At 37.0% G+C, this 15,348-nt stretch overlaps 1 protein-coding gene across 5 annotated transcripts in view; it reads right to left on the bottom strand.

The window, feature by feature from the left end:
* The window catches only part of ANKRD12 (ankyrin repeat domain 12), a 131,115-nt gene that overhangs the window by 47,301 nt on the left and 68,466 nt on the right, over nt 1–15,348 (bottom strand). For 4 of the 5 annotated variants that reach the window (XM_032875747.1, XM_032875746.1, XM_032875748.1 and 1 more), the window contains 2 exons: nt 14,497–14,639; nt 1,219–1,366 (listed from right to left, as the gene is read on the bottom strand). In XM_032875747.1, the coding sequence (XP_032731638.1) occupies nt 1,219–1,366; nt 14,497–14,639 (291 nt within the window). Of the gene's footprint in view, nt 1–1,218; nt 1,367–14,496; nt 14,640–15,348 lie in introns of those variants that run through there. The other variant, XM_032875750.1, reaches the window with a different exon arrangement.

Raw genomic sequence — 15,348 nt, 5'->3', positions numbered from 1 at the left:
TACGAACTTTCAGTAATAAAATAAATTAAGTCATGGGGATGTAATATACAGCATGGTATCTATAGTTAATGACACTGTACTGCATATTTGAGAGTTGTTAATTCAGTAGATCTTAAAACTCCTTATCACAAGGAAAAGAAAAGAAAAAATATTGTAACTACGTAGGATGATGGATATTAACTAGCCTCATTGTAGTGATCATTTTGCAATGGATACAAAGATCAAATCAAGTGGTACACTGGAAACTAATATATGTCATTATACCTCAAAAAAAAAAAAAAAAGTAAAGGGTAGACCTTTCTGCCTCAAAACTATTATAGGTGTCATTTTACTGCCTGCTGGCGATGGCTGATTAAATGAGTATGGTTTGATTTTTATTCCCTTGTATATAAGAAGTAGTATTACCTAATTTCTCAGAAATTCTTTAAAATTTTGTGAGAATATGGTCAGTTATGATTCTTTTTATTTTTATTTTTTTTTAAGTTCCACCCAGCGTGGAACCCAATGTGGAGCTTGAACTCACAACCCTGAGATCAAGACCTGAGCCGAGATCAAGAATCAAATCCATCCAGGCACCTGGTCAGTTGTGTTTCTGAATCAATTCTTTTTCATTGATTTTTGCCTGAAAGCATGAACCCTTCAAACCCGTATGCAAAAGACTTTCCTCAGTGCAGGAAACTTTGTTACATTTTTAACTATTTATGTTTACAAGAAAATGGGAGTATGCCAAAAGTTTTCTGAACTATTCTTTTAGATCTTTCCTTTTTAAAACTGTTTTTGAAAAACTGTGCCCCTATGTTGCAACAATGACCAGAGTTCAACCACCTAAATCAAAGAAATAAAAATGCAAAGATGACTCATTAATGCTAGGAAAAACAGGAAGGGTTTGGTTAGTACCTAATTTATAAAAGAATGAAAGAAGTTAGAGTAGCAGTTCTGATAGCTGTTAATGGGAAAAGGTCCTGCAGGAGATTTGAATGTGATAGCAGTTTGCCGGGTGGGGGAGGCGGGGGTGATCATGAAAACAGGGCAATGACATTATGTTTTCACTTACACAGGGGACATGCAGCAAATACCTAAGGTACTAAATTCATCATCCTTAATAACTGACTAGTTTTATCCTAAGGAACACAAACATTTTATATATTGCATAGCAGAATCAGAATGTTCTACTAAATACCATGTCAAACAGTTGAATAAAGATTATTTGAAACGAACCTGTGTAACTTTCATCATCATCAGATAAAGGCACCTCTCTTTTTAGCAGCAATTCCAACTCCTCTGTCTCTGCTACATCCACTGGACGCTCCCCGTGTTTATTAGCTTGAAATGGATTTCCACCATGACGAAGTAACAGTTTCACTATCTGCAATGTTAAACAGTAAGAAGATTTAGTCTCTTCGGAGATTTTATCATTTCAACCATTCTCTTGATAACACAATATCCTTCTGCCTCATCTACTCTGCCTCCCTTCCTCAGTGTCTCTTCTAAATCATGACTGCTCTCTTCAAGTTCCATTTTCATTGCCATCCACCCTTCATCTGACAATCTTATCTACTACAAAAACATTTCCTCCTTAAAATTTAAGATGGTCTCTGAGCATTAAATCTCATTTTTCTTCTTGTTCCAACATATGTTCAACAAATATTTACTAAGGACTTAATTAATAAGCACTGTTCCAAGTTTTGTAGATAAATCAACAGACAAGATAACAAGATAAGAGGCCAAGTGGCCTCTTATGTGTATTCTAGAGGGAGTCTCAAAATAAGTATCCTTCTCTGTAAGGCTAATATCACTAGCAGTGCTTTTTTTTTTTAAACTACCAGTGTTCTTTTTCGTATTTCCCATCTTCTGGAAATTTAAACTATTAGGAACTGACACGGATTTACTCAGAACTAATGAATCTTAAACTTTAAGGCTGTCACTTTCATGGTCCCCTTACATGGCCCTAAGCTTTAAGGCTGTAACTTTCATGGTCCCCCTTTCCGCTTAACCAACTGGATCTAATTTTGTACTCATTACTTTGACATTTTCCTTAAGCCCTCACCTCCTCTACCACATAAAGTAAGCTTTGGGCTCCAGAAAACGAATGTGCCTGGTTAGTCATCATTTCATTTCTTTCATTTGTTGTTTTTATCCTCTTTCTTCTATGTTTTTAAACCTCTTTCTGATTGGCTCCTTTCTAGAAACCAGTCTTTCCAGCTCATGTCTCTTCCAGCTTAAAAAAAAAAAGCAATAAAAAAATGTAACAGATAAAACAAGAAACCTCCTCTAGCTAAGTCTGTTTTCTTTCCTTTACAGTCAAGCTTATGAAAAGATATTCACCCTTGCAGCCCTGACTTTATTGGCTCTTCACTCCTCTATACCTACAATTAACGCCCAAAGGGGTATCCCAAGATCTGTAAACATCTAAGACAATGACTGTTTTCCCTAGGGCTCTGCCTCTGATTCACTTCTCATGCTCTAGTCTACATCATCTATTTGGAGCTCTCACCCACTCTATTTTAATGTGATTGACAATTATGCAATCCATTCATTTATTTTCATTCTTCTGCTTGCTCTTTCTCAGCCCTCTTTCTTGAGCTCCAAACACATCATCCTGGATAAATCTAGATGAGTATATTTGCATTTCAATGCAACAGCTGAAACCAATAGGTTCCAAACAGTTCATTAAACTTGCACCTTATCTTTTATCTATTTCCATTCTCAGTCACTGACACCAAATATACCCAGTCACTGAAGCCAGAAAGCTGGGAGTCATCTCTGACTCTTGTTTTTCACTCATCCTCTGCATCAAACAGGTGGCCAAGTATTATTAATTCTGCTTCCTCACTGTCTCTTGTTTTCGTGTTCTATTTCTGTAGACATTGGTGTGTTCCCTCATACGTAAATTTGTACTGTAATTAATTAACACATCTCTCCCCATATTCTAGACCACAAACTTCATGAGTGATCAAGTATTTATTCCCAATGCCAATTCTATCGTGTTTTCTGGGATTTAGGAAATAAATCACGTCTTTTTGAAGAAACAATATTAAATAAAATATTGTAAATTAGGAATTCCTAACAAATGAAAAAATATTTAAGAATAATGAAGACTCATACTGAAAAAGGAACATTTTTTTCTGGACTCTTAAAGAATAATCAATGTAGGACGCCTGGGTGGCTCAGTTGGTTAAGCTGCTGCCTTCGGCTCAGGTCATGATCCCAGCATCCTGGGATCGAGTCCCACATCGGGATCCTTGCTCAGCCTGCTTCTCCATCTGCCTCTGCCTGCCACTCTGTCTGCCTGTGCTCATTCTGACAAATAAATAAATAAAATCTTTAAAAAAAAAAAAAGAATAATCAATGTAGAAAATCTGAAATATAAGAATGTATAAAGAAAATAAATTACTCATGACTCCAACTATTAACCTTTATTTCCCTTTTTATTCACTAATCTTTATCAAATTACACATGCTTGTGATTTTATTTTATTTCTTTTTAATATTTTATTTATTTATTTGACAGAGAGAGAGATCACAAGTAGGCAGAGAGGCGGCAGAGAGAGAAGGGGAAGCAGGCTCCCCGCTAAGCAGAGAGCCCAATGAAATCATGACCTGAGCTGAGCCAACCAGGCACCCTCATGCTTGTGATTTTAAAAGATCAACCAGCTTTTCAGTGCCACTAGTGAGGAACAACCATTTCCAAAATGTATCTTCATACACTTAAGTAACAGATTTGAGTTTGTCGCTTCTTTATTTTTCAGCTTTAGGCACTGCCTGTCTTACAATGGAAGATGTGAATTCAGCCGTCTTTCACCAATTCTCATTATCTCTCCTTCCATACACATACACTTCCCTTCTAGCTTTCTAATATAGTTATGTATTTCTTGTACATTATCAGGAATAATAAAAATGTTGAGACAAGTAGTATACCGTGACTAAATCTCCATTCTTACACAATTCTATTTTCCCCATGTAGTTAAATGCCTTGATTTTTCACTTGTTCAGTTTTCTACATAATCATTTTTTATTCATCACCCATTCTGCTGTAAGTACAGATCTCTTTGATTCAACACTCTATCACTTTTTGTTGTTGTTTTTGTTAGAGACTCCTTTCTCTAAACCTTCTAATGGGCTCTAAAGTAGACAGGATGCCCTCTAGATTTGCTTTCCAGCTGTTATCGCCCTTCAATCCTATCATCCCACAAATAACCTTCCCTCATTTTTTTAAAGAAGATTTATTTATTTGACAGAAAGAGAAAGAGAGAGAGACAGTGAGAGAGGGACTACAAGCAGGGCAAGTGGGAGAGGGAGAAGTAGGCTTCCTGCTGGGCAGGGAGCCCCACGAGGGGCTTGATCCCAGGACGTTGGGATCATGACCTGAGCCGAAGGCAGATGCTTAACCGACTGAGATATCCGGGCACCCATCCTTCCCTCAATTTTGTGTTAGATACTTTAAAGCTTGTCTTCTTTTCTGATTTACTCCCTCATTTTGCTGAATCACCAATTTCAGAAAATTCCTAAGATTTTTTATATGTCTGGTAATACCTTTATTCTATCTTCACTTGATTAATACTCAGTCTAGATAAAGAACAATTTCCCCTCCAATTTTGAAGGCATCATTACATTATCTTCTAGCTTCTAGTGCTGTTAATGCAAAGTCTGATGCCATTCTGATTTTTTTCCTAATATAATGATTTGCCTTCTCTCCCTGTAAACGTGACATTCTTTGCCCCTATGGTTTTGAAATTCCAGGATAAATGTATCTTTTTTTTTCAAGATTTATTTATTTGAGAGAAAGTGTGTGTGTGTGTGTATGTGTGTGTGTGTGAGAGAGAGAGAGAGCGTGCAAGCGAGTGCACGTGCAGGGAAAGGACAGAGGGATAGAGGAAGCAGACTTCCCGCTGAGTGGGGAGCCTGACACAGGACTCAATCCCAGGACCCTGAGGTCATCACCTGAAAGGAAACCAAGAGTAGGACTCTCAACTGACTGAGCCCCCAAGGTGCCCCCCACCCCGGATAAATACATCTTGATCTTGGATGAAGAAGTTACTGAGCATTGTGTGCTGAGCATTCAAGTGCCTTTTCAATCTTTCAGTATGAAGACCTATGTTCCTTCAGTTCTAGGAAAGTTTCTAGTTTTACTTGATAATCTCCTAAGTTTTCACTGTTCTGTCTCCAAAGAACCCTTACTAAGATACTAGATCTCCTAAAGTAATCATCTTTTTTCTCATTTCTGTTCCTTCACCTTTATCTCTTTGCTTCCCGATCTCTGGGAGACCTCCTCAACTTTATCTTTACTCCTCAACACAAATGACCCTTGAACAATATGGGCATTAGGAACACTACACCTGCGTAGTTGAAAAATCCATGTACAACTTTTGACTCCCCAAGAGCTTAATTACTTATTAGTACTACTACTACTTATTAGTACTACTACTACTAACTGGACGTTTTAGCAATTACATCAACAGTTAACACATATTTTACGTGTTACTATGTATCATATGCTAAATGCTTACAATAAAGTAAGCTAGAAGAAAGAAAATGTTAAGAAAATGACAAGAAAGGGGTGCCTGGGTGGCTCAGTGGGTGAAGCCTCTGCGTTCGGCTCGGGTCATGATCTCAGGGTCCTGGGATTGAGCCCCACGTCGGACTCTCTCCTCAGCAGGAAGTCTGCTCCCCCCTCCCCATCTGCCTCTCTGCCTACTTGTGGTCTGTCAAATAAGTAAATAAAATTTTTTTAAAAATGACAAGAAAGAGAAAATACATATATAGTACTGTATTGCATTTATAAAAAAAAAAAAAAAGTCCGCATGTAAGTGGCCCCATGCGGTTGAAATCTGTGTTGTTCAAGGGTCAACTGTAATAATCCATCTTTCATTTTTGCAACCATATTATTAATTTCCAAGAAGTTTTTTCCTTTATTGATTGTTCCTTGTTTAATGCATTCAGGTCTTATTTCAGAGCTACAACAGCTTCTTATCTCTTTGGGGAAATTGACGGATTTTGAGGAAGTTCCTCATGGCATTTTCCTGTCCTCCAATCAGGACATCTATGTTAGAGAATTTTTTCAAATGCAGAAGGATCACTGGCTGTCCACACATTTAAGAGCAAGGTACTAAAAGACTTATTCAAAGTTTTGTTGGCATATCCTGGACTTGCTGACAGATGAACTTCATGCCAGTGTGATATGACAGGACCATTTCATCAGACTCCCCTCTTGCCTAGTTTAATTTCCTATGCAGAAACCTTCCAACTCATGCCTCAAACTGTAAGCCTTACTGTCAGCATTCTGGTTGCTAAAAGGAGCCTGGGGTCTTAACATTCAGTATGTTTCACTTAATTAACTTACGCTTAATCCTTACTCTCATCTATTCTTGTGGTATGTCAGTCCAGAATATGTGGTTCATACTTGCCAGGAAATCAACCTCCATTCACCTGCCAGGGTCAGAGAGGTGCAGTCATCTGGCTATGTAAGGTTAGGAAGGGGATTTAAGGGTCAAAAAGACATATTCATTTCTCTTGTTTTCAGTTCTATCTTAACAGGCATTTCCGGAAGTACCAATAGAAGGTGGTACACTTCTAGGTACCACGAATTCCTGAGCTTTAGTCTTTCTAGGACTCTGTGCTGGAATGGCTTTGGTTTCAATTTTCTCTGATTTTCTAAACCAGGAGTTGGCAAAATTTGGTCCATAGACCAAATCTGGCCTGCCGATGAAGAACAGTTTTTATATTCTTTTAAAATACTTAGGGGTTGTTTATAAAAAAAATTAAAAAAGTAAAATAAAATAAAATACCTTAGGGGCACCTGGGTGGCTCAGTTAAGCTTCCGACTCTTGTTTCTGGCTCACGTCATGATCTCAGGTTGTGAGATCAAGTCCCGAGTTGGGCTCCATGCAAAGCATGGAGCTTGCTTAAGATTCTCTTTCTCTTCCTCTCTCTCTACTACTTTGAAAAGGATTCATAAAGGAGAATTAGTTCAGAGGAAGAGAAGGGAAGAAAAGAGGAAGGAGAAAGGAAGGGATGCTGGAGGCTACAGGTGGCCAGCAAAATCTAAAATATTTACTATCTGGCCCTTTACAGAAAAATTTTGCCAAACCCTGTTCTAGATCAGTAACCACTCATTCTTCTAGTTTCCATCACCCAAAATACTGGTTTTCTTGTTTCTTCTGTTTTGTCCTTTGCATCTGTCACTTAGCATCTCCTCTTACTGTCATTTTAGGAGTCTAAGAAGGTAACTGAAATAAAAACTTTAAGTTTTTTTTTTTTTAAGATTTTATTTATTTGAGAGAGAGAGAGAGAAAATAGGAGAGAGAGAGAGAGCATGAGAGGAGAGAGGTCAGTGGGAGAAGAAGACTCCCTGCTGAGCAGGGAGCCCGATGTGGGACTCGATCCTGGGACTCCAGGATCATGACCTGAGCCAAAAGCAGTTGCTTAACCAACTGAGCCACCCAGGTGCCCCAACTTTTCATTATTATAAATAAGGCTGTAGCATATATCTTTGTAAGTGGAAAATTTTACATTTTTAGGCTTATTTCCTTAGGTTAAAGCCCTAGGATATGAAAATAGAATGCAGGATTTGATATTACTGAAAACTTTCAATACCCATCAGGAAATAATCAGCAAATATTTATTACATGTCTGTGATGAGTCAGGGACAGCTGGTTAATTCAAACATGTTACAAAAACCCCAACCTAGACAATCCTTTACAGATTATCCCTATATGCAAATAATTATTTTTCTAAAAATGATTCATAAAGTAACTCAAAGTTGCTTAACACACAAGAGACAACAAATTTGAAATAGGTAAAAACGATGAACTCAGAGACACGTATCTAAAACAGAACTAGGAAGAAAGGATTACGAAAATATATATCATTAAGTACTATATACACTTGCAAATGGTACACTAAAGATTAGTAAGCTATGTTAGTCCTCTTACTCTAAATAATTTAGAAAAGGACACAAAACAGCTATCTTTCTGCCTCTCCCACTTTAGAAATGCTTTATGGATGGATGAAGCTGTCAAAAGTATTACTGAGTGAGAGAAATCCAATTCTTAGAAATTCATAATGGTACAGATACATATACATTACAGTTTGTTGGCTCTCATTTCCCTCCTCCTCCTTAGGCATAACTAAAAGAACAAGGAGAAAACAGCTCTCAATAGCTCTGAATTGTGACTCCTACTATCCTAGGCATGTTGGTAGGAGGAAAAGCAAAGGTCTCTTGAAAACAGTATGCCAGTCTCCCTCTGAAAAGAGACTGGAAATAGTGTTTTGAGTCTCTGTAAGTATAGGAGCTCAAAGGTCAGCCTCTGAAAATATTTGCAGCTCTGTGCACATTTAGAAACTTGTATTCATAGAAACATGTCCAACAAGGCATAACTCTTTAACATTATATTCAGAAATTAGGAAATGCTGATTACTTCAAAGAGAAAAAATTCATCTTTGATAAACTATCAATATCAATAACCGAGCTCTTTTTGCTCAACAAAAAGAGCAAAAAGTACAATATTTAAAATATCACAGCTGGCATGCCTGGGTGGTTCTGATGGTTAAATGTCCTACTCTTGATTTTGGCTCAGGTCATAACCACAGGGTCTTGAGATCAAGTCCTGCATCAGGCTCCATGCTCAGGATGGAGTCTGCCTGAGATCCTCTCCCTCTTTGCCCCTCCCCCTGCTCACACATGAGTGTTCTCTCTCTCTCTTAAAAAAAAAAATCATAGTCAGAAAATAAGTCATTTTCTGATAAATGCAGTGGGAAAGGAAATGTACCCTATATATTGTCAGGCCTTAAAAATTAAGTCCTTGGTATCCTGCTTATCTTTGATCCTTAGGTATTCATCCATCCATCCACCTACACGTGCACCCAAGGAGATTCATTATTATGTGTTTATTAAGTCTTAAGTGATTAAAAAGTTCCAGAGGTCACTAACACAAATCAATACAAAAAGCCTGTATGTATGGTACTCACAGTGCAGTGCACAACACATACAAGTATATCAGTTAAAAAAAAAAAAAAAAAGTTGTAGTAAGTGCTATCATATAGGCATATACAAATTGCCAAGGGAGAAGAGACTGGTCCAATGGTAAGCAAAAACCAGTTTAGGAAAAATAACATTTACAGGCTGCATTTTTCTTCAAAATTAGAACTTTGAGAATCATAAAAAGTATCTTAGAGAAAAAAGTAAAAAAGAAAAACAGCATTTTCAGTTTCCAAATTTTAGTATCTAAAATATTTGGGTATATTTGCAAAACAGTAGTATAATACAACAATCTTTTACCTCTGATATTTCTATACCATTTTAGATTTCAAGGTGTTGTTTACAAGCACAGTGTCTTTTTTCCTTCAAAATATCCACTTTAGATAGGTATTATTTATTACATAATTTTAAAATGAGGAAATGGAGACTCAGAGGAGAAAAGTAACTTTTCAAAATCACATAGCTGGTAAACTGGCCAGGCCACAATTGAATTCATTTCTACTTTCACTTCAAATTCCATTTTTTTCTTAACCAGAGTAAAATTTGGCTATTCAGACAGGCCGCTTGACACTGAAATTTTTACTGCCTGTTAAAAAAGAAAATAAGACAGGGATGTTTGCTGCTAAAGAGAGAGAAAAAAATTATTTTCCAGCAGAAAGTATGAGATGATATCAAAATCCAAACTAGGACATTACAAAGCAGCATGTTCTATCTTTCTCCCTAGAAAGTGGAGACTGTATTAAATAATAACTCTCCCAGATTACTGAATCATCATCTCATTCTTTGTCTTAAAAAGACATTGAGATTAAGGGGCACATGAGTGGCACAGTTGGTTAAGCTTCTGACTGTTGCTTTTGGCTCAGGTAGTGATCCCATGGTCCTGAGATCCAGCCCCGCACTGGGCTTTGCGTTCAGTGCTGAGTCTACTTGAGATTCTCTCTTCCTTCCCACTTGTGCTTTCTCTCACACATAAATAAATAAATAAATCTTAAAAAAAAAAAAAAGCCATTGAGATTTGTCCTTTTTGTTCCCTTAATTTGGAGTCATATTAATTTGATAAATATGGGAGTGTCTTGGAAGAGAGGGAGTTCTTACGCCAATGCTCCTCCACGCTCACAGAGAGGCTGAGGGTATTGAAATGTAATAGGCCACACAGTCTTATTAACAAGACACACCAGAAGCTTATTTGCTTATTGTGATGATTAAAAGAATCGGTACATATAAAACATTTAGAACACACAGTAAAAACACAAATACCGCCATGAGAAGTTAATGTAATGTAGAGTTCACAAATAACACAAAATAATCACAGAGGGCAAGTTACTCATATTTAGCCCAGTCATTTTATCACGTGAATACTGAGGATTTTTCTTACTATAAAATCTAATTTTCATTTTTGTTACCCAGTTGGTTTTTCCTATTATTTGACTTCAGGAAATATTCACTGAAGCCTATTGAGTCAAATAAGACAAACAAATGCAACTACTTGAAAATGCAAAGTTACAAGAACCTCAGCTAAATAATTTATGTGAACACTCCATTACCAAGTCTTCCTTAATATGAAAAATTTCAGGGGCGCCTGGGTGGCTCAGTGGGTTAAGGGCTCTGCCTTCGGCTAAGGTCATGATCCTGGGTCCTGGGATTGAGCCCTGCATCGGGCTCTCTGCTCAGCAGGGAGCCTGCCTCCTCCTCTCTCTCTGCCTGCCTCTCTGCCTACTCGTGATCTCTGTCAAATAAATAAATAAAATCTTAAAAAAATATATGAAAAATTTCAACAGTTCCAAATGTTTTTCAGATCAATAAGCGATTATATCTTCATTTGTAATGAAATGGTGCCACTTACATGTAGACTGTTCAAATATTCCTCAAAGAAAATGTTATTTATGGCACAGCTTCAAGCAGAGTAATTTGCTGACTCCATGGAATTCAGAATACAATAAGATATTAAATATGATGGTAGTGAAGACTAAGTATTCATCCAGCTAAAAAAAGAAATGCTGCATATAATGCCAGACTTGCTGAAAGATACCAAATCCTCTCCTCTTCTTTTATCACTATCCCTGATCTAGTCAATAGGAAAACAATGTATGAGGACATTTTTTTAAAGGGAATTTCTTGACCTTATACTGGATGCAGTTCACTTGGGATTAGGTCACCATGAAAATAAAGTTTTACCTGAGTGTCAGGAGTTTGGGTTCACATAGAACAGTGTTTGACTCTTGCCTAGAGAAACCCGAGAAGGAATGGCTGATTGGATTTGCTCTGATAACCAAGGAAGGAGGGCAGTCAGGGAAACAGATCTGCATGCTCACTAATGGTAGGAAATGGTGTGTGTTTCTCTGGGTTGTGCCTGTACTGTTGGGTTAGAGTAGAGGGACAGCTGTATATGGATCAACAGGGCCAGGCAATGTAACAGTGCCCGGCAGAAGCTGCCATCTGAAGTTTATAGTGGATGTTGTGCACTGCTCAGATACCCTCTTCTAGACTGAAATACTCCTACCTGCAGATGCTCGGAGTATTGTTCACTAACAACTGCTAAGTTCTTCACCAGGAACTGCCATGGCCAAATGGAGTGGCAGCACTAAAAGGATGTGTCTCCTTGCCATCAGCAGCTTGCATCCCCCCATGTGGGGGCACACAGACCTAACCCTTACCTCAAATCAGAGCATCTCAGAAGTGCATCCTAGTAGCAAGGACTCCCTGTGAAACTGGCTAAAGCTTAGGCACACCTGCATTGCAGCTCAGCTTCTCCCTTTGTTCTATGCTGTTCCTGTCACATCCTTCCAGGTATTGTTCCTGAGATCACATCCCTCTTTTCTCCCATCCTCTGTAATCACGTGCAAATTTCTGTTTCAGGTTCCCAGGGCACCCAACCTATGGTATATGTGGGAGTGGTCCTAGGTGCAGACTCTAAAAACTCTAAAACAGGATTTCTGAACTGGATTGCACACTGGCTGCCAGGAGATGGGAGTACTGACAGTCCTGGCATATGGCAGTCATGTAACTGTTCAAACTTTCAGGCCTTTAACAGGCCCCAGGGAAGTACTAATTGTAATGACTGCTTCTCTTCTCTTCTCACAACCAGGAAAAAGCACTTTCTCCAACCCTGAAGAAGAGGTTTTTCTCAAAATAAGAGTAAGTTTCTGGATTAAGATAGCACGGTGGAGAACAGTTTAATGGTATTTTACTGTAAGTCAGGAAGACTGAATAAAAGTTTCTCTAAGACAGAGTAAGTTTACAGTCTCCCCTCACTACAGCTGAACAAAAACCCCTCCTATGTTTGGCTTCTGAAATGCTAGAAAACATTCTTATGTCATCCAGACAGGAAGGCAGAATACGCTTTCTGGAGAAACTACCTGTCTCAAGAGAAGGACCTACAAATACAGACATTTAGGAGACTTCTGACAAAACAGCCTTCTTGTCCACCAGACAGACTACAGAGAAGCCCACCAGCCAATAAGCTCTCTGTACATTACATGTCTTGTCAAGCAGGCATTTTAGAGCTTCATTCAAATATGAGTGAAGAGAAGTTAACAGAAGATCTTTTTTTTTTTTTTTTTTAAGATTTTATTTATTTATTTGACAGACACAAGTAGGCAGAGAGAGAGGAGGAAGCAGGCTCCCTTCCGATCAGGGAGCCCGATGCGGGGCTTGATCCCAGGACTCTGGGATCATGACCTGAGCCGAAGGTAGAGGCTTTAACCCACTGAGCCACCCAGGTGCCCCCAGAAGATCTTTAATGTGAGAAATACATCAAATCAGAGCAACAACGTGAAGGGTTTGGGGGAAATCTGTGACTATGCAGGAAGTGGAGCAAACCATTTAATTTCTATCTTTGGAGAGTTAAGATGGACACCTAGAAGTGGAAATTTCATGGAGAGACTGAGAATCCCAGGTGGGATTAACAGTAAAGCAGTAGTTCAGGATAGCATCTATGCTACAGATCTAGAAAGCAACTAGTTCCAATTAGATCAGGATACAAGATATCTTATATACAGTGATAAGAGAAATCCTACAGGTAGTTCTCAAAAACAGTTAAGTTACCAAAACTATAATGAAGTGTCCTCTCACACCTGTCAGAATGACTAGTATCAAAAAGACAAGAAATAACATGCTGGTGAGGATGTGGAGAAAGGAAAACCTGCTGCACTGTTGGTGGGAATGTAAATTGGTGCAGACACTATGAGATATGGTGTGGGGTTTCCTCAAGAACTAAAAAAATAAACGACCATATGATCCCAGTAAAAAAAAAAACAGTTAAGTTGATCAATGTGCTTTACCTTATTTAGAAGCATTTTAGAGTTATGTCAGAGAGAGTAAAGAAGAACAAAAATAGATGCATGGAAAACTAAATAACAAAAAAAAAGAACAAGGCAATGTGTTAACCCAGGTAATAAAAAATCCAAAAAATAAAACACAATTATAGATAGTACAGTGTAGACTAGACAGTATAGAGTCTATTGAGTCTCTGGTCAACAATAAAATCCTTTACAGGAGATCAATAAATAATAACTAAAAAGTAAAAAATAAGACAGCTTCATCTTGTTAGAAATACAGAGTTAATTAACCACTAGAAGAAACACCTACAATAGTAGCTTTTGGTGAAAGATACTGGGAAATGGGGAAGAACAGGAGGGACCTATGGTTATCTTTATAAGCTGAACAGTACTCTTCAACTTTCTAAACTATGTCCAAATATTCTTTGACAAAAGTAAAAATTACGTAAAGAGAAAACCTACTTATCTGAAACACGAAATCCTGCTTTAGAACCACTGCTAATAGTGCTCCAGGTTAGATTTGTTCTCATTGCAAGCAGATTACTGCAATGCAATTAAGCATTAAACACACTTAAAAGATGAGCTTCATTATAACAAAGATGGGTTTAGCTTTGATAACAAGATGTCAAAGACTGAAAATGCAAATGGATTTAAAACCTACCATGATTCATAAAACTACATCAAAACAAATTAAACATGGTGTTCAATGATGCCATTAAATTGTAAGCATATATAATTAGATATATGTTTACATACATAATATACATATATATGCTTAAATATATAATCATGTCTACGTTTTAGCACTATACACATAAGTCATCTGAATATACTAAATAAATAATGTCTGCTAAAATTCAGGAATGAAGGTTGCATAGCAAAAGACCATTAAATATTTATAAGCCTAAAAAATATATACAGGCAGGGGGACTCAGTGAAGTTTTTAAGTAAATTCTGCTTTTTATATCTAGTTATCTGACAGTAGAAGGCCCTGCAATAAAAATTTTGCCAACCTGTTTAATTAACTGTCAAGTTATACAGATTTTATGAAAAGATAATGCTATATCTGACTATGATAGGAATTAGCAATTAGAAGGCAGAAAAAAGGGAAAATAAAACATAGATGAGCTGACCAGCATTCAGTGAAATAGGAAATGAAATGGTATGACTAAAAAGTGAACTAAATGACTCTGGGTTGAATTACTATTTTGCAAATGTGTACTGATTTTTCTATCATACTTACATCTCTGTGCCCACTGCTAGCAGAATCATGGAGTGGAGTGTCATCATCTAATCCTTGTGTGTTAACATCTGCTCCAGCTGCTATAAGTATCTTAGCAACATCATAATATCCAACGTTGCAAGCTTCATGCAATGGTGTCCAACCTAAAGTTAGAATATTAATTTAACATATGGTTAATCTGTACTAATTCAAAATATGTGTTTTATACACATAGTTATGTGAGATATATTGATTCCAACGCACACAGTACAGAAGGAAAAACGAATGATGAACAAGCTATTGGAACACCGCCAATTCTACAGAATGTTCATTTATGTTAATATTTCCACTGGGACTAAATTATTTTACCAAAATAGTAAATATTTAAGTTTATCCCATCACAAACTTGCTGTAATTTATAACAATCATCTGAACTATGGAAAAAGAAGGAAATAAAAATATTAATAAGCTTGTTAGGGGATTTCAGCAAACAAAAGCCCCTATGTTTAAGGGTTCTCATCTTTTCCAGACTTAATACCTACTTTAAAATAAATTTACCATTGCAGTAACTGTGACAATTTAAAAGAAGTTACATGTTCATGAAAGAAAAACTAGAAAACAAAAAATACAAAGCAGTAAGAAGCATCACCCATAATTCCATCACCCAGCTACAATAATTTCAAGACTCTAGTCTAACTCCTAACTTCTCGCCCTCGTATATATATTTTATATATATATATATATATATATAAAATAAAACTCCTAACTTCTCTCCCTCATATATATTTATATATAAATATATGTATATATATATAAAATATGTAATAAATATTATATAAAATAAATATAAAATGAAAAAATTAGATATAAAAT

Source organism: Lontra canadensis, unplaced genomic scaffold (genome assembly GCF_010015895.1).
Source record: "Lontra canadensis isolate GAN:19392208 unplaced genomic scaffold, GSC_riverotter_1.0 scaffold57, whole genome shotgun sequence".
NCBI lineage: Eukaryota > Metazoa > Chordata > Mammalia > Carnivora > Mustelidae > Lontra > Lontra canadensis.
This window is presented reverse-complemented; position numbering and strand designations above follow the sequence as displayed.